Source organism: Rhinolophus hipposideros, assembly GCF_964194185.1.
Source record: "Rhinolophus hipposideros genome assembly, chromosome: 11".
Lineage (NCBI taxonomy): Eukaryota > Metazoa > Chordata > Mammalia > Chiroptera > Rhinolophidae > Rhinolophus > Rhinolophus hipposideros.
In genome coordinates this window covers 8,615,074-8,634,783 of record NC_138057.1, presented here as the reverse complement: position 1 = coordinate 8,634,783, position 19,710 = coordinate 8,615,074, and the positions used below count along the sequence as shown (strand labels likewise).

At 40.0% G+C, this 19,710-nt stretch overlaps 1 protein-coding gene across 6 annotated transcripts in view; it reads left to right on the top strand.

Annotated features, from left to right (window-relative positions):
- Positions 1-19,697, top strand: part of CDC14B (cell division cycle 14B) — an 84,229-nt gene extending 64,532 nt beyond the window's left edge. For 2 of the 6 annotated variants that reach the window (XM_081067242.1, XM_081067239.1), the window contains exons 12-14: positions 383-480; positions 11,058-11,174; positions 15,943-19,691. In XM_081067242.1, the coding sequence (XP_080923368.1) occupies positions 383-480; positions 11,058-11,174; positions 15,943-15,979 (252 nt within the window). In that variant the 3' untranslated portion in view covers positions 15,980-19,691. Of the gene's footprint in view, positions 1-382; positions 481-5,424; positions 5,571-11,057; positions 11,175-15,575; positions 15,642-15,942 lie in introns of all 6 variants that reach the window. The other 4 variants (XM_081067243.1, XM_081067241.1, XM_081067238.1 and 1 more) reach the window with 3 other exon arrangements.
- Positions 19,698-19,710: the final 13 nt, after the last annotated feature.

Below are 19,710 nucleotides of genomic sequence, written 5' to 3'. Positions count from 1 at the left end.
ATTTAGGGAACCAGTCGTTCTTAAGTGGAGACCTTTACAGAACCAAGATTTTAGGGGGTAGTTGTACGGTATTAAGTGTTGGTAAGTAGATGGTCAAATTTTAAAAAGAATGTTTTCAATATTGAAAACCCATTATGCCTCTTCACTGTCAGTACTTTTTATAACCAGAGTGCTATTGGGTTCCGTGTCTATGAAAGTCAATGTTTGGTTCACTTGATATGTGACGTGTAGCTTTATTTTGAAAGCAGCAGAATCTTTTATAGAGTTCAGCAGAAAGTTGAACTATATATTTATGTGTCTGTGGATAAATGTAGCTGCTATGCTTTACTACATTAATAAGTGCAACTTAAATCATTAGCTCAGTGTGTTTTTACTTGTACAGTATAGTGATGATGACGAAATCAGTGGAGTGACCCAAGGTGATAGACTTCGGGCCCTGAAAAGCAGAAGACAATCAAAAACAAACACTGTTCCCCTCACGTGAGTCTGGTTTCCTTTGTGGTTGATGTTATATATTTAATATGTATATGAGGTCTTTTATGAGCATTTTTCTTCCTGTACATTTTCCTCCATAGTTGCATGCCCATTATGCCACTTTGAAATGATTATCTACGTTATTTTAAATCTAGGGGTGTTGGCTGAGGAGCTTTTGGCTCTTCTTTGTTTATCTTCGTCTGCTATTATAACCTCACTAGCTTGTATAGATAGGGGAGCAATATTAGGAGTGCTGTTTCTCTGGATAACCACCATGTGACATCCTCAAGAGAGCGACAGCAGATATAAACACAGAGTAACAGATTTGTCCGTAGTTACTAAAAATTGTGAATTTCTTTCAATTCATTACCATATTATAGGTAATTTGTTTTAATATAGTAGTAGAATGTAATCCAGTGGTGACACGGTGGCTTAATGTCATTATATTATTTTAGGGAACAGTGACCTAGACTAAGCTATATTTTTGTGTTAATTTTTTTGTTCGAAGAATTATTTTAATGTTCCAGAAGAAGGTTTAACATGGGGATAGGAAGTTTTATAGTTACCGAGTATGTGTACGTTTACTTATATTTGCTTGTGTCAGTGGTCGTTTGGGTTCAATCTCATGGAACATCCAGGATTGTTTAAAAAAAAAAAAGTAGAATCAAAAACTTGGTTATGGTACTTTTTTCTAGGGTGTTCTTTAGTAGGTGATCCCATCTGTGACACTAGATTCCTTCCTTCTAGTAACCTCCCATTTCATTGTGGTACTCCATATTTCCAGCACGTGAGACAGAGAGGGAGGGAGAGGGACAGGATGAGAGATCATTTTATTCAGTAAGCATCCTGTAATATGGTAAGGAACTGATGACATCATTAGGGTTTCCAGGTGGGAATTTCAGCCCGTTCCCAGGAATTTTTTTCGCTTTCCCGTTCCCGAATCCCGAGATATAAACTGTTATCTGTTCTCAACAAGGAATCGTTTCCACAAAGTGACGGCCAATACTACCAACCACCTGGGTTCAAGAAGCCGATTTTCCCGATTTCCCAACCAACTTTTCTCGGGATTCAGGAACAGGAAAGTGAAAAAACTTCCTGAAAACAGGCGGGAATTCCCACCTGGAAACACTAGACATAATAAATGTTCGTGGCAGAGAAGTACAGGCCTTCTTTTTAATGAAAAATGGTTCTTCTCTGGGTATCCTCATAATCTTAAGTTCTAAAGGAGAATTACACAGACGGCATGTGTTGCCTGGGCTGCCGCCTTGGGAGGTTCTTAGTAGATCCAAAGAATGAAATCGAGTTTTCCAATGTCAAGTGCCGTGTGAATAGGCATTCATTAAGCATTGCCTTGGCAGTGGTGCTTCAGTCAATTAGAATGCTTTAAGACTGCTGCATATTATATAATTCATTTAACTCCAAATGCTATTTTGTTTTTAATTTCATTGTCTAGTCTTTATTTAAAGCCTGGAGGGTTATTTTTATTTAGAAACATTACAGTCCCTCCAGATAATTACCTGGAAGCCAGTTTTAGACCTGATGGAGGAAATGGGCAGTGCCCAGAAGCAGTGCTTCTTACACTTCAGCGTGCAGTTGAGTCTGAGGGCCAGGTAAAATGCAGATTGTGGTCAGTGGCTCTGGGTTACAGATGCGAGTCTGCATTTCTAGCAAGCTTCCGGGTGTTACAGATGCTGCTTGTCCAAGGACTACACTTGGAATTGTAAACCCTAGAAAATGAATGATTTTGTGGGTTCTTTTCATTGTGCCCACATTTTTTGTTTTGTTTTTAAGAATCTATAGCATCAGTTTCTCAATAACATAGCTTTCTATTCAAAAGTCAAGTTGAGAGTCGGGATGGGAATTCTGCTTAGTTAATAGTTGCTACTAGGTGGGGCTTAACAGGAAATTTCCTTGCTGAGTCTGCTACCTTGTGACTATATTTTCTAAAATTCGAATCACTGGATGCTCTTTCTAGAAAAATTGAGGCCATAAACATCTCGCTCATAGTTGATGGGTTTATGGTAATATAAAAGAAAACAATAAATGAAGACTAAAGTTCTAAATATCGTTGGAAACCAGAAGAAGGTTTAACATGGGTATAGGAAGTTTTATAGTTACAAAAAAAAAAAAATGTTCACCTTGGTATGCAGGTTCCTGGGATGAAAGTTGAATGTGATCAGTGATGGCTGAATGAAAGTAACTCCGTAGCAAAGACTGGGTGAGGCAAGGCCAGCCTCAGAGCTATCATTCAGTTATCTAGTCACACCCCTCCTTACCCCCGAAAGGAATAAAGGACACTGGCCCTTTGCTCTGAAGCACTCTTGGCATAAATTAAAACCAAGGAAAATGGTAAGTTATATAAAAAAATACTGGTTCAGAATCCCCTTTAATTGTAATTCTAATCCTAAAAATAATAGAGTAACCCCCAAACTGTCTCTCTTCTGTAAACACAATTAACAAACTTTTATGCCACACTTTTGAAGGAAAAGCAAAATGCTAAAGTTTTTAATTATGTGTAAAGACCTTGGGAGGTTATAGGTTAGTCAAAGTAGGTTTCCCTTCCTCCTTTACAACAGTTTGCTTATCCCCCTCCTTTGCTTTTTCAAACAAACCCTCCTCGCTTGTTACAATCATCTCTTTTTTGCTCTTACTTATACCGTTTCCCCAAAAATAAGACCTAGCCGGACAATTAGCTGTAATGCGTTTTGGAGCAAAAATTAATATAAGACCTGGTATTATATTTATTATGTTATATTACATGACCGGGTCATATAGTAAAATAAGACCGGGTCTTATATTAATCTTTTCTCCAAAAGATGCATTAGAACTGATTGTCCGGCTAGGCCTTATTTTCGGGGAAACATGGTAGCTCTTCTGGCCCTAAGAAAGGAGGTCAGTTGAAGATTTTCTTTCTTTCCCAAGTCTTTTTGTTATTTCAGAAACAATAGTCCCCGAGAGAGTTTTCAATAGCAGTTCAGATTAAAAAATTTAAATTCAATTCCTGCCTCCTGATTTTGACTTATCTGTCACCGCTGGCAAGTTATGTTTCTTCACCGTTGATGCTTAGAGCCCAGTGAAAATACTTGGATATAATATAATAAGGAAAGGTAGTAAAAAGTATGTAAATACTGGTGATTCTTAAGAGAAAGTTATAGTACATAAAATATCATTCCAATTATTGGTTTCTAGTTTATTAAATAGTCAATATTTGGGGAGCGTTAAAATCGTTAGAAATTATAAAATACGAGTCATTCTCTCAGAGAGCCTATCTGATCCTAATTACCATGAAGACAGTAAATCGGGGCGCTCCATGACCTTGAAGTGATCATTGGGAGTGACGGCAAGTACATTATTGTGTGTGCTCACATAGTAGATGTGGTAGGTTTTATAACGCCATCCGTGCTGCCCTTCTTTCTGCATACTCATCATGTCTGCTGGGTTTGTTATGATTAAATGAAATGCTTCAGGAAGAGGGGAAGTGCACCCAAATGGGAATAGGTGCAAATATAATAAGCCTTGGAAATCCCTCCCATCCCCCTGACCAGTACAGTATAGATGGGTGTGGTTTTCATCCTTGGGAACTAATTCTTAAGCCATGAGCAACAAATAAAAATCTGTAATGCAGACACCTGACTGTTCAAACCATTCTGCCTTTAAGATCAGTTAAACCCATAGCTGCAAATGAAAATGGGGGGTGCGTAGAGAGTTCTGTAGCATTCCTAGGTCATTTATTACATTCTGTATCAATACTAAGCACCTGTAATCTTAACATATAATAGTAGACTTGGGTTTTTTTATGCATGGTGTGAATGAGATGGTGCAGGTTGGTTTGATTTCAGGGCCGCCTTTAGTCTAATCCCTGTCACCATATAGGATGTAAGTGCGTGGCACACAGTGAGAAATGATTAAGACGACAATGATACTGACAAAGATGGCATACATAGTAAGCCAAATCAGTCATCTCTGACTTGATCATCCCAGTACTTGGCACAAAGCAAATGCTCAATAGAGCCTTTTGTATTGGATTACAGATGTGTCTGGGTGACCATTGGAAGTATAGGAGCTGGAAGGAGTTGACCACCCTTCCAAATTGAGATGGGTTGCTTTCTCACTGCTAGAAGCTAGACCAGTGGATTAAGAAACACCAAGCTGAAAGCCAAGTTTGGTTGCATGAGGAAAATGACTAAGGAAATACATAGTACAGCAGGTCCTCAAGTAACATCATTTTATTATAGCATTGATGGGATGCCACAGGAAATTCACTCTTGTTAATATCAATTACCCTGTGGTCAAATTGGTGGTGGTATACGTTGTATTGCTTCAAGTCGCGGAGCCATCATGGATGTTAAGTGAGGACTTACTGTATTAATAATACATAAGGGAAATTCCCCTCATTTTGTGTTGCCTGGGGTTGGCTATGCTTCTGTGAGCCTTGTTTTTAGAATATACAGTTTGTCTAAATTCCTGGATGATATAGTTTATGGCTCCATTGCAGTGAGATCAGTTCTGCTGTGCTATGTCCGTGTATAATTGTGCCTCCGAGGAGATGGTTGTTAGTTATCGTCAGTCCAAGGGCCTTTTTTTGCTGGGTTGGTTTTGGCTCCTTTTTTCTCTCTGGTTTGGTTTTGTTTTCTGTGCATATCTTGTGCTTTTTGAAGAATTTTAATGCTATGACAACGACTCTGATTTCTGTATCATACAATTAAATCAACTGGGGACAGTTCTCCCACTAGAGATTGGGTCTAATCTTTTGTTACCAAATATCAAATCAGTCTAATACTGAAGACAGTGTTGTTTGTTTTTTGCCCCCAACATAAAATGGCAAAACTCCATTCATGTTTCCTGCCCCTTTGCATCACAGGGTGTCTACGTGGCTTTATTTATGTATTATTTTCTTTATTTTGGCTTCCCAGTTTGAACATCTGTTCTTTCCCCTTCACCCCTTTCCAGATGTTCCCTAGCTGTGGTGACCTCTGCACTGTGTAGTGTTGTCATCTGGTGGATTGTTTGTGACTACATTCTCCCCATCCTGCTCTTGTGTCTCGATGGTTTCAGAACACAGTAGCCGTCAGGACCCTTTGACAAATAGCTGTTGTGTAAGTGTCCCCATTGCATTTCTCTGCAAGTGCTCGCTCACCTCTGGTGTCCAGTGTCTTTCTCACGATGCATGTTTTTCTTACTGTCAGCTCTCCTGGCTTTGTTTGTTTGCCCTTTTTCAAAAGTTCTTTTTCTGTAACTTGTCAGTTAATGGGGTGGTGGCGGGAGGGAGGTCTTCACTGTTCTTTTCTCTTTTTTTTAAAAGATTTTATTGGGGAAGGGGAATAGGACTTTATTGGGGAACAGTGTGTACTTCCAGGACTTTTTTCCAAGTCAAGTTGTTGTCCTTTCAATCTTTGTTATAGAGAGTGCCGTTTAGCTTCAAGTTGTTGTTTTTTCAGTCTTAGTTGTGGAGGGCACAGCTCTGCTCCAGGTCCAGTTGCCATTGCTAGTTGCAGGGGGCGCAGCCCCACCATCCCTTGTGGGAGTTGAGGTGCCGTGCTCAATCTTAGTTGCAGGGGGCGCTGCCCACCATCCCTTGCGGGATTCGAAGAATCGAACTGGCAATCTTGTGATTGAGAGGCCGCGCTCCAACCAACTAAGCCATCCGGGAGGTAGCTCAGCTCAAGGTGCTGTGTTCAATCTTAGTTACAGGGGTCGCTGCCCACCGTCCCTTGTGGGACTCGAGGAGTTGAACTGGCAACCTTGTGGTTGAGAGCCCACTGGCCCATGCCGGGAATCAAACCGGCAGCCTTCGGGGTTAGGAGCACGGAGCTCCAACCACCTGAGCCACCGGGCCGGCCCCTTCACTGTTCTTTTCATACAAGGGGTATTAAAAACAAGAAACTCTATTTTTAAGTTGTACCTACTCTTAACAGATTTTTTTTGAAATAGCAATTTAAAAAGACACCGAACTAACTCTTTTCCCCTATCAAGAATATTTAGTTTGGGATAATTGGGGTAGTTTTCTTTAATTCAATTGGCTGTACAACTTTCCTCTAGTTTTCTAGGGTGACTATCTTTAGTATATGCTTTCCAATCTAGCAAAAATGACTTTCCCGCTGCTTTTCTGGTGTTCGTAAAGATTTGGCTTTGTAGCCAGGTGGCCTAGTGAACGTGGCTTCCCATTTCACCTCTGGTTCTGCCATTATACACAGCGCGCGCTCAGCAGGTAGCTGCTCCCCGAAGAAGCCTTTTGTCTTGACTTTGCGGAATTTTCTCCTATCTCATTTTACTTCTTCCCCCTTACAGTTATGTACACTTTTCTAAACTTGATGTTCAACAAAAATAGGAAAGCAGAGAAGACTGGAGTCCTTGGTTGCTGTTTGTATTTCTGCGTGACTGACACGGTTCCTAACTTCCTCCCACTTTCCTTCTTTCCCAAAAGTAATCAGAATGCCTTTATTAGGTTGATAGAGGCAGCATTTGTATTCTCTTCATACCGTTTTTCATCCTTCATAATATCTTAACAGTGAAGAGACTTCTTTTCTATAGAAAACTGTTGTTTCCCTGTAAGAAGCTTAACTGGGGAACATCCCAGAGTTAAGGCCAAGAGCACGGAAAGGAGGGTGTAGCCTAAGAGGCTACGTTTGACTGCTGCCCTCGCATGTCTGGGCTGCATTCTTTTTTCTCTTGAGATTTTTTCTTTAGCTCATATTTCAAGACTTTCTTTTCTTGTTCCAATTTGGGCTTGGGAGTTTTAATAAAGAAATATAAAAGTTTTTCTAGGACCTCCTCTAAAGTAAAATTCCATGGCAACCAACTCTAGTTCTTTGAGTGTCTTCATGTGGCTAGAAAAGATTGTAAAATCTAGCAGACTCCCTTCATTTCAAAATCAAGGAAAAGTTGCTTAACATGTTTGTATTTATGACATTTTCTTAAATGTTAAATACAAACTTACTATTGCATAGGCAGATATGTTTTATTTCTGATGCAGATTATCCTTGTAGGTAGTTTTTGCTTTAATTCTCTTAGTAAGCTTACATTTCCACATATTCTGACTCAAGGGCGTTACGTACTGTATAGATTTATTATTTTCAAGCTATTTGCAGTGGCAAAGCTATCTCGAATAGGTGGAATTCTAAATGGATGGAGTCGTTGCTATTAATACTGAGGTGCTTCGTGGTTGTATTATTTTTCCCAGGGGAAGTTTTCAGTGGGCTCCATCAGGCTCTTTTCTTTTTACTATTCTGTGTAAGATACAACCTTTTGTTGTTGTCATTATTACTGACATGTGCCATTGCACTAGACCCAAAGCAGTGTTCAATTTAGCCTGACTGATTAATTCGTAATTTACAGAAACCAAAGCTTTCAACAGTAACAGTGATGTAAACAGGTGTACTCCTTGTAGCTGTCTTTTGAGGTGATTACTCCTGGGCACCACTGTTGGCATTCACCTCTGTCGGCCAACGATGTAGCATGCCCTGGTAGGTTGTGACAGGGTGTGCTGGAGAACTTGACTCTGAGACTTCAGATTGCTGTGTCAGACTCTTAGTGAGGAAGGCACATCTGGGCCTCAGTCCCATCATTTCGAAAGCTCGTTTTATGTCAGTGGTCAACGACCAGGGTAAATAGTGCATAGTTGCACTGATGTATTCTTTCCATGGAATTGAACATATATGTTCAAAGCATTTTGTGGCTTGACAGGTGAGAGACCTGGCTTTTCACCTTTTGCTTTGCTATATGCCTGAGGTTGCAAATAACGTTGTGTCCAAAATCTGAGAATACTAGGGCTCAGAAGATACTGCAGAGAAGAAGAGATAAAAAAGTAGGACTGAGGATTCTTCCAGGGAAAGATGGAAAGGAGAAAATCCATATGCTGACTATTGCTCTGCAAAGCCAAGTGATTGGCCTGGTTTGCAAGGTGGGAGGTGGTCGTTGCTACTTCACCAGTGGCAGAGTGGAAACTTCACACGTTGCCAGCTTATCCCACCTTACCAGGTGTTACTTGTAGGATGTCACAGGTAATACCTAAGTGTACTTGTTGGAAAATTTCCACTTTATTGATGCATAACCTACAGACGTAATGACTGCTGTTAATGCAAGTCGGTTACATGCTGTTAACTGGTGAACTGAATCTTCACTGGTGTGATTAATGCATTCCAAATGTCTTTCTTCCTTCCTTCCTTCCTTCCTTCCTTCCTTCCTTCCTTCCTTCCTTCCTTCCTTCCTTCCTTCCTTCCTTCCTTCCTTCCTTCCTTCCTTCCTTCCTTCGGGGAAGGGGAACAGGACTTTAGTAGGGAAGAATGTGTACTTCCAGGACTTTTTTTTTTTCTTCCAAGTCCTGTTGTTGTCCTTTTCAGTCTTAGTTGTGGAGGGCGCAGCTCAGCTCCAGGTCCAGTTGCCGTTGCTAGTTGCAGAGGCTGCAGCCCACCATCCCTTGCGGGACTCGAGGAATTGAACTCTCAACCTTGTGGTTGAGAGCCCACTGGCCCATGTGGGAATCAAACTGGCAGCCTTTGGAGTTAGGAGCACGGAGCTCCAATCGCCTGAGCCACCGGGCCGGCCCCTGCTCTTATTTTTAAAGTTCCATGTAAATTATTAACTATTATGTTAGCCACATTTGTATTTACACTAGTTTTATGGATCTTTAAAAAAGACGTTTCCTGTCAGTCTAAAATTTGATTTAGCATTAATTTCTTGTCTTGAGTAGTATTTAAACGTTGTAGTAATAGTTAATTGAAGAAATCATGCTTGAATTTCCTAAATAGGAAATGTGTTGATTCTTGTTTTTCCTTATGTTAATGATTTTACAATGTGGCAGTTGTCTGTCTATACTTTTGGCAGTAAGTGGCCACCCTTGAAAAGTAGGGTGGTATTTCAAAAAAAAGCCATAGGAGTCTCATTTTGTAAAAACAGAGATAAAAGCGGGAGCCTTGCCCACAAGGTGAGAAGCTTTAGGACCACAGTGGCAGCCCAGGCCCTGGACCTGGGCTTCAGAAGTGGCCGTGGAGGCATCGTGGTTGGGTTTTGTTGTTTTGTTTCACTTGATGAAAAATTCTAGTTTCAGATCCTTACCAGCACTACTAAATATTTTACCCTCACACTGTATAATCAGAATTTTAAAATAAATACTTTTTTCAGGGGCAGAAGTCACATGCCAAGGTAGTTGGTGTCTTAATCATACAACTGTGTCTGCAGTATACTCTTTCTACTGTTAGACCATTCGACATTTAGGATGATAAAACTTTATGAGAAATCCTGAATCAAGCATTGGCTCATTTATCCAGGATCAGTTTCCCTCCGTGAGATGGAAGGCCTGTTTTCTGAGGCTTCCAGAAATACTACAGGTATAAAGCAAAATAGTTGGGATAGCAGCCCCTCCCTTAACCCTCTTACCTCTCTTCCCCAAACAGATTGAAAACCACAGACCTCCACTCCAGACTTCTGCTCTGGTACAATGTAACCCACTGTTTTTGGTTTTGTTTTTTAGTGATGAGAAGTTAGCATTTTACTAAATGTTGACTGTGCTGTGCTTTGGGTAATAGTAAGATTATAGGAATTTACTAATCTGTACTATATTTTAAGGACCTGGCTTTGGTTGTTAACTAACATGATGGTAATGCAGGCATAGGAAAGAGATAGGACTCTTAGATTGTTGAGGTGGTTTCTTTTTACTCCTTACGAGCTGGGTTCGTGGCAGTTGTTATCAGCTTTCTCACCTTTATGTTTGGATATGAGAGGAGGAAGCTTTTTTAAGTCAGTGTTTTTTCTTACAGATGAATACAAGTTGAGTGTGTACATATAAATGTGTGTGCATACAGTTCATTGTTTCCTTATCTCTTGAAGAAAAGAACTGCATATAAAATCTTTTCATATCTTCTGCTGACAATTGAATGAGGCATTTAAAAACACTGTCTACTTATGAACGAGGTATTCTGTGTGGGCTTAATCTCAGGGTGTTATTTCTGATTCGTGAATTTGCCTCCTGGGTAATTTACTCCCAAGGGCATTAGTTTCTTGAGATTTTTAGAGTTGAGTTAAATCAAGTTTCACAGAATTTAAGCAGTTTCTTATTAATGGTACTTGGTGAGTTAGTAAATGGTTATAATCAAGACAAAACTCGAATGTTACTTGAACACATTTTTAAAATTTGAAATATTATATGAAATTGGTATTGACTCAGGTTTATTGCCCATACTCTTAGCTCTGAGGATTGAATATTGTATAGATATTTATATTCATATTCTTTAGAATTTGGAGTTTTAAATGATTTCTTGTTTTCATGACTGGAATTCTGAGAATCTGCTTTTACTTTGGGACACAAAGATTTGTTTTACTGATTGATTTCTTTGGTGTGGGAAATCTTTTCCCAAAAGCAAAGTACACTGATTGTCTTTGTGTGACCTTCGTAGGAAAATTAGATGCTTTATTTCAAAGGACCTTGATGTAAAAGTGTGTTTCAGGTTTTCGCAAATGTGTTTATAGAAAATCCTATTAATTCTCAATAAAATAATTTGCACTAAAGTGCAGAAATGCCTTCCTCTGTCAAGTGGTTGAAAATTGTTTCAGTGAATATAATCTTATTTTTTTCCAACTATTTTCAGAGTAATTCTTCAGTCCAGTGTTCAGAGCTGTAAAACATCTGAACCTAACATTTCTGGCAGTGCAGGCATTGCTAAAAGAACCACAAGATCTGCTTCAAGAAAAAGCAGTTTTAAAAGGTGAGAAAAGAATCCCACTCTTTGAAAAGTTCCAAGCTTTGGTTTTCTTTCCAGTTTAATCTTCTGGAGCTAGAAATGAAGATAGGAAAAAGCACAGTCCCTATGATGGGAAATTAATCCAATGTGTTTGACTTGTTCATCATCTAAGAAAATCTGGATCATTTAACATAGGCTTTTGTTTAGTTTTGTTTTTCAGAGATGATGCTCAACACTGGAAATGTGGTCTCTGGGTCATAATATGGGAAAGTTGAGAATGTTGTGTATATAAGTTCTTAATTAAGAATTTCCAAAGCTCTCTATCAGGAATTGGAGGAAATCTTTCTGTGTATCAGGTACAGCATAACTGTTGGAGAATTTGCTGCAAATAAATGTGACAGTGGAAATATGAAAACTTTAGAGAGTTTGACATCCTTCCTTACCTAGGGACTATGTTCTCAGCCACAGCCCACGCCCAGCAGGGCTTATTCTTTGACTCTGAGCCCAGTATCTTTCACTTCTTTCTTTAATACAGGCTTTGACAAGAAATGGACACGTTCTGTAACCAAATCCTTTACTCACTGTTGTCTTTGGATGTTTGTCATGAACTGCAGGCGCACATTCTGTTTTTAACATATTCTAAACACAGATCCCTTATAAAGGAAGAGCAGACAACCCACATGCAGTCATCTCAGGAGGGGAAGGCAGGCCCCCTTTTCGTGTTTGTGTGTCTTTGTCTGGAGGTGGCAACCCGTGCGGTCCTGTAGGAGGTACTGCACTCAGCACAGCGGATGTGTCACGATGGACGGCAAGCGCCTGAAGATAATGCCAACCAGACTTTAAAATGTCCTTCACAGATTTCCTTGCTTCTTTTTAATTCTCCTGCCCGCATATCTTTGAGATTGGGGCCTGAGGTGCCCGTCTTCAGGGCTGAGTGGGTGTGGTGCAGTCCCACTGCAGCCTGTGTCCTGAGGGGCTGACAAACTGGAGAGGCCCTTGTGTTTTGCTTTTTTAAGGAATTATTTGGTTCTGCAGTTTTTCCTCCTTGCTGATTCTTCTGTACAATTTTACTACATAACTTTTACCTGTATGAGAATGTGATCATGCCCCAGCACAAGTATTTGAGAATTGGGCACTGACTTAGGATTTTAGGATTTAAAATGTTTCATTAGAGAGGTATCAAATATTCATACTAATTTCACTTGAGAAGAATGTCAGAGTAATTCTTCTTACCAAAAGCAAAGATTTAAGTATATTGTAACATAAAACCAGAATGTTATTTATAACAGTGAGAAAGAAGAAATGGTCTGAAGATTAAGGAATTATGCCAAATGACTCCAATCATGTTTTTAAAGATATTTTAATGATCTGGATAAATGCTCATGAAGCAATAAATGAAAAGAACTACACATGAAAATAATGAAGTATTAGTAGAATTTTTTAAAAATGTATAATGTACTTTATATATGTGTATAGAAATGTGTAGATAGATAAATATTTATGCTTATAAATATTTATAGATTATATATTCCCATATATGTATAGAAACAAGATAAAGGAAAGTATGCCATAATATTAACAGTTCTGATGGGTAGGGCAGTTGGGGATTTTTCTTTTTATTATCATTTTCTTTTTTGCCCCAACTTTCCTACAGTTAATGGGGTAAAATGGAAGTATTTTAACTTTCACACTTTTAGAGAAGTAAACTATTTAAAAATTCAAATCAAAAGCCTGCCATTAGTGATAGAAATGTTTTGAATGGGGATATTCTTTTGTAGATAATAATTAATTGATCAGGCTTCCATTACAGTCAAGTGTGTCTGGCCCATTTAACTTGCTTTCTGCTTTTCTGGATTGTGTTCTTCAGGTTTCAGAGCACTAGAGTCCAGGAACTGGGCTGGGTGTGCCCAGTCACACCCTGTTCCTCTGCAGGGTGTGACCGTGCGACAGTTTTTCCATCTAGGTTCTCTGCTTCTTGGCAGAGGTGGTTCCCGATGGCGGTGAGCATCCGCCTGAGGTCCCTGGACCAGATGCTCTGAGGGGGCTAAAGTCGAGTTCACACTGAATATGCTTGTCTAAATACTGAAACGGCCCAACGCAGTTTCCAGGCATTGGGGACGGTGCTGAAAAGGAAAAGCAAAAAGGCGTCTTAAATTTCCAAAATAGACTTTCAGAGATTGGAAGGGGCAAAGAAGTAAACCAGTGATAGTTAGCTGGGTTTCAGTGTGTTTATCCCCCAGCCACACACCCCTATAAGGGTCACCTCCTTCCAGGGTTTTGGCCTGTGTTCCCATTAGCTGATGAGCCACCTACAGTTCACGAAAGAAAGACAAGTACGTTATGTATAGGTCCCACTCCCTGCTTCTAGGAAATAATGGGAGTCAAGGCAGCCAAGCTGTAGCCTGAAGCTTTTATCTTACTGAATAGTACTCAGTTTTGGTTGGATGGTGGTGAAGGACTTGACACATTTGTACATAATCTCATTCAGAACAATAAGATACGAACTGAGATTATTGCATAATTTTAAAGTATTGAATAGAGCTGTTTTCTTTAGACAACAATACGAAAAGAAAGTATACCCTTTCAGTGTATGTTTGTAAGTACTTTCAAGGTGGCTGAGTTGCCGGTCTGCTGTTACTCCCCTTTGCGAAACCTTCTCTTTGACAGGTTTATGTTGCTCACATGGCATCGTCGTCATCTCTCTTGTGCCATAGGAACTTGACCTTTCATTTCCAAGTTCTGTTCTGTTCCTAGAGGCTTCCGGGATGAAGACTTCACCTACACTCACTTTCCACTGGCGTGGCTCTTTTGATTTTTGACAGTTTACTGAAAGGCTCTGCAACTTTGGAGAATTTTTCCACATACACATTAAAAGAACAAATATTTGGTGACTGGAAAAATACGAGTATTCTCATAAGCGTTTATTGGGGGGAAAATGCCACCATTTTTCTCTCATGGCAGATGGTTGGTCCATCATGTATCCATTGAATATAAGTCACATCAAAACCTCAGTCTTGTGTGACAAGCTCACACAAAACTGGCAACTGCAGCAGTTCTGGCTGTGGAGTGTCTTGTGGTGGATTGGATGCAGGTGACCCCCAGTGCCAGGACGGCTCATGTGGTACCTTCCTCATAACGAAAGGGGTTTCTCGTTAATTGGGAAGAAGCAAATGAACGGGGCTTCTACACCTCCTACTTTGTATTAGAGCTAGAGACCCAGTTTTCTCTTTTAAGAATTAGTAAATTCAGTGAAGAATTGGCCTGTTTTTCAGTGTTCTCTTTGAAGAGCTCTTTTAGAATAAGTCTTGAAAATGTCATCGTCGTGCCTTCGATTGAGTACATGCAGCCACCTACCTCATTTGATATCATTCTGTTCCTGTCTATACACAGCTCATCCATTGAGTACGTGTTCTGTCAGCTTATGCTCTTATTTGTGGCGGTCTTGTTTTCAATTATAACTTCATCTATTTTCTAAGAAAACTGTCATGTACAGAAGACTTTTATTGCAAGTTGCATTATTAGGAACCATCTGCTCCACCTGGCAAACCAACCAAATGTTCATTGCTTTGGGCTAATTATTCATGTTGTGAGGCTTCTTTCCTCGGCCTCTGAAACCGTCTCTTCACAAGCCCTGAAGTTGGGAGTAACTACATTTAGGACTTTTTAAAGTCTTGTCATTTGTGATTCTTGCCATCATCATCCCTGTCACTGCTTCTTGTCCCTTCATCTCAGATCTCAGTGTCTGTTCCATCACCTTTAGGGTTTAATGTTTTGTTATTGTCATTATCTCCAAAAGGGCATCAGTCTGTAGAAGCCTCAATGTTGTATCTAATTTTTTTTTTAATTCTGGTTACCTCAGATCCTTTAAAATATTAATCTCCCTTTGAAATTCCAGATATTTCCCCACTTGCCAACTGACCTGGACCTTTAAATTCAATACTCTGTTGAGGTCTCTGAAAACTACGTGATGAAGTTAGATGAGCTGTTCTGATAGAGTGTCATCACCCTCATCCACGTGAGGGCCACTTCCAGATTGGAATTGGTTTTTCTGACTCTTTTCTTTGGCTTTGGTTTTTCTCTGAAAGTTGCTATGTCACTGAAAGTGGGCTCTAATAAATTGGGGAAGGAAACGAGGGCGATAGGGCGAGGATCAGTCAAGGGCAGTTACTTAGGAATGAACAGGTGTCCTTGGGTGTCTTCGCCAGGTGCCACCTGCCCGCCTCCCTCGTTGGGTGTTGGCGGCAGGTGGCCCCTTGCAGCTGTGTGTTGAGTGTGCAGCCGGGCACCCAGGCGCGGTTGCCTTCTGCGCACTGCTAAACTGGAAACTGCTTGAGGTGCCAGAGCTTTTTCTGTGACCGACTTCTGACTTTGGAAATAATCAAGTAACACTTCTTTATCTTTTCATTCTTTCCACTTTTCCCACAGCCTGATTCCTCAGAGGGAAGGAAGGAAAAGGAATGCTTTGCAGCAAATGCCCTTAATGGCATTATGGTACTCTCATTGCTCGGCTGCTTCTCTGCCCTCCGTTCTTTTGTTTTCTTGTCTTTTATTTTTCTTTATGTTCATTTTTTGCAGAACTGAACCTTTTTCTGCTCTGCCTTTCTCTCCTGTTTGTCTTTATGGTTGACACTGTACTGTCTTTCCCCAAGTATTTGTCATTAAAGAATTATACAAAGTGTATACTTTTTAGCATGTCAGTATTTTTTATTATGTTGCCTTCCTTATCTTTGATAACTACCTATGGGACACTTGAAAGCCTTCGTGGTAAAATCCTTTTTCTTTTCCCCCATAGTCCCTCCATTTCAAGGACTAAAACAGTCTTGCGTTAAGTAAAAACCTGTGACCAGAACTGAAGGAAGACTCTAGGAACAGAAAACTACAACAGGACTTAGCACAATTTATTTGGAAACAAAACAAAATTGCAAAAGCCTTAGCTGCTTTCCACCTAAGAAGTTTATTCAATGAAGAAAATGTCCACTGGAGTTTAAATAACTACACGAGTTTGGATACCAGTGAGGACTTTGAAGTCGGCCCAACTCTCCGTTTGTAGAAATATCTCAAGTTGAACAACAAAAGAGCTGTTGTAAATTTAGTCTCAGGTGTAAATATCAAAGCCCTTTGTTCTCAGGAGGGCTGGCCACTCTGTGTGGTGCATGTGTGTCCCTGTGGTGGCAATCGTTTTAGCTGCTGGCCTTCAGAAGAATTGAGGATCTGATGGAGGTTTTTTACCTATTTATTTTCTGTTCGCCCTGTGTTGAAATTTGTAAAGCTAAAACAGGCATTACTGAAAATGGTACTTTCTGTAATTTGATACTATTTGGTGTAATCATCTTCACTTTGATATTTGTAATACTGTTGTAACGTTAACTCTGTTAAGTACCCAAGCTGCTTGTCTTCCACCAAAGAGTGCTTTATTAACACGATTCTGTGAAAACCACGTTTGAAGACTTGGATTTTGTGACAAAAAGTGGTGGGTACGCTGGTAACCTAAAACTTGCAGGAGAGTATTAAATAGTAACTTTAGAAGACTCAGGAGGAGGAACTGACTTTGGAGTTGGAAGATTGTCAGTCATTCCTTTTTGTGTCACTTAAGGACTGAAGAATTCCAAGGCTGCCCACTATTTATTTGGTTGCCCAGTCATACAAATTAAAATCATATTTCCTGCCATGCTGAAAAAACCCCCACACTTTTGGTGTTGACGCTTGGAAACAGTGGTTCCACATGATGGCTTAAAAAAACACTGCTTTTTTAGGGTCTTTCTCTGTGGACTTTTTTTATGTGACCGGCCTAAGGCCCTTCACACACCTGTTGACTTCAGTGACAGTTATCCATGTCTGATTTCAGTTGTTTGTAAATAAGACACTCACTGTTGCCTTTGGTTAGGGAATAAACTCCTTGTAGAGTGCCTTCTCCCTTCCCCCCTAGAGAAACACAGCAGAGTCTGTGTCTGTGATGTAAAGCAATCATAAAAACAGTTTATTTGCTGCTAAAAAACAAACAAACATGGGACCCAAAATAAAATATTTTGCAACCACCTTGGTGGCTTTTATAAGAAGTGAATGGTTTTAGTTATTGTTAAGCAGTGTTGGCCTATCCTGGTTAGTTGAATGGGGAGGGGGGGATACAGTATTGAAAGGCAAAAGGCTTTCACATTACAGGATCAATAAATCGGGTCAGTACACAATTCCATTTTGAAAAGCTGCCTTTAAAACAAAACTGAGGAATAAGAAGTGCTTGGAGCAAACAGATTAAGGTCTGTTAATGCAAAAATAATTGGAGACCTTGACTCCATTTTGGTATCTATTCTCTTGGAGTAATTGTAAGTTTGACTAGCTTTGAGGGGAGATGGAAGATGCCGTTGTTTTGGCCGGAAGAATAGCTTTCCCCATCAGGCACTAAGGGGGTGGGGCCTGCCAGCCTCTACACACTGGGGACTAGATCTCAGAAAAACGTTGCTTTTCTGTCCCTGAAAGTTCATAGTTACCAGTTCTTGTACCTGATGGGAAGACAGCTTTTCAGTAAGCTTTGGGTGGGAGGAGAAACATTCCTTTGGCTGCGTTGTGCTGGGAGACAGTACTAAATATTCAAACTGCCCAGGCATAAACTATTGAATTCTCAGGGCAACTCTTCTCCCTTTATACTTTTAAAGGCCATCTCCTGCATAAATAATCCAGGTAGCTGTGAAAATCACATTTCCATCTGAACCCTCCTTGCTTTGGCTTTCTATTATGTCAGAACAAGTAAATATGCTGTCCACTCCTAGCAAATAAGCCATTTGGTGTCTTGGCCAAGAGTGAAAAATTTGGGCTTCAGTGGGTTAACCACAGTACTTTTTTTTTTTTTTTGACAAATTGCCTTTCTGTGTTGGCTGCTCACATTTCCAGCTATAATTGCTGTCACTGTGGCTTTTTATAAGAATCCCTGTATGTAGCAGACTTGTTACTGAAATTAGTTGTAGGGAACTAGTGATTTGATAAAGAATCATTTCTTAGGATACACAAAGGACATAGCACAGTGTTAAACGTATGGGGGACATATCTAGAATCCAGGAAGTCTCTGGATCAAACTGATGGAAAGTTCTTCCTGCTGTGAATAAGAGGGACTCTTCCCCTCCCTCCCCTCAGCTGAACCTTCAACACACCCAGAATCTTCTGAAATTCTAATTTCGAGTCTTTGTTGTAGAAGACCTTGTTGCTGTGGAATATGAAACAGGGCATGTCAAGTGGGGAGCTTTCTTTAACTTAAGAGCCTTAAATAGCTTTGAAAGTACACCAGGACAGTTTCCATTGGAATTAAAGTTAGAAATAAATATTTTTAGGTGTCCTTGAAACTTTCTGGGGACTCAGGTCAAGAGTCAGGGGCAGTCCAATGGAAGGCTGTCTGCAAAACTGGGTACCTAGAGGTGTAGACAGACTGCTGCGTTGTGTTGCTAAAGAAAAACTAGGAACCTCTGACCTGTCGGCAAACAAGGCTGGCCTTGAGCAGTGCCTCACTGAAACAAGTAGCCTTACTTGTCACGTGGCGTTTCGTCTTGGCACATGCTGCTCTTCTAGTCTCCCCAATTGTTCTGTTCCAAACTTGACTCCCTCAGCCCGTCATCCATTGCTTCCTTCCCTGCCCTCCTCCCCTTCTCAGGGGGTGATTTCTACCTCTTTTCCTGGGCCCAGACAAGTTTTAGACGATTTCCCCAGAATTGTCACCTGGCGAAGGTGTTTCCCTTGGGCGCCTGATCCCCGGCCCCGCGGGCTGTACGGACCGTCCCTCTGTTGTCTGGCCGGTGTTGTGCCAAGAACTCCAGGAGCTTTTCCTTGGCTTGAATCAACTTCATGACAAAGGAGCGATGCACCCCTCTGATGTTTGGTATAAAAGTAGCTTAACTGCTTCTCTTCATGCATTTTTAAAAATAATTATTGCATTTTGGAAAGCAGTGCTCATCACAAACAACTTTTAAAATGTATTTTAATTCTTTAATCGCTATCCCACACTGAAACTGTCCATGAGAGGCTAGCTGCTGCTTTTCCATTTCTCCTAAATCTGAGTATTCTCCGTGTCACTCCGTGGAAATACTACAGATGTGTTTAGAAGACTGGACAATTCACCCATACTGTGTAGGAAATTACCTCCTTAATTGCCTAGTAGGATTAAATGTCAGCAGACATGTTCATCTGATTATAGTACTGCAGTTTTATATTAATGATTTGCAGGCTTTTATCTACCCTGCACTCATGTACAGATTATTAAAAAGTTTTTAAATGTAACCGATTAATCGATATTTGATCAATCATTGTCTTGATTTTTTAAAATTAAAATGTATATTTCTAATCATATTTTATAATGCTGAAAGAACTGGTTGAATGAATGTTTATTTTCCTGAAGGTATTTTTAAGATAAAGCTTCACAATGGCCTGTAAACTTTGCATATCTATGTAGTTTGATACGTATTGTTGCATTCGAAAATCGTGCGTTGTACCTGGTTTTATACAAAATATTGAATAATGGAAGTTGTATAATTATTATCATATAATTAAAAGTATTAACCAAATGACCTTTTTGGTTTAC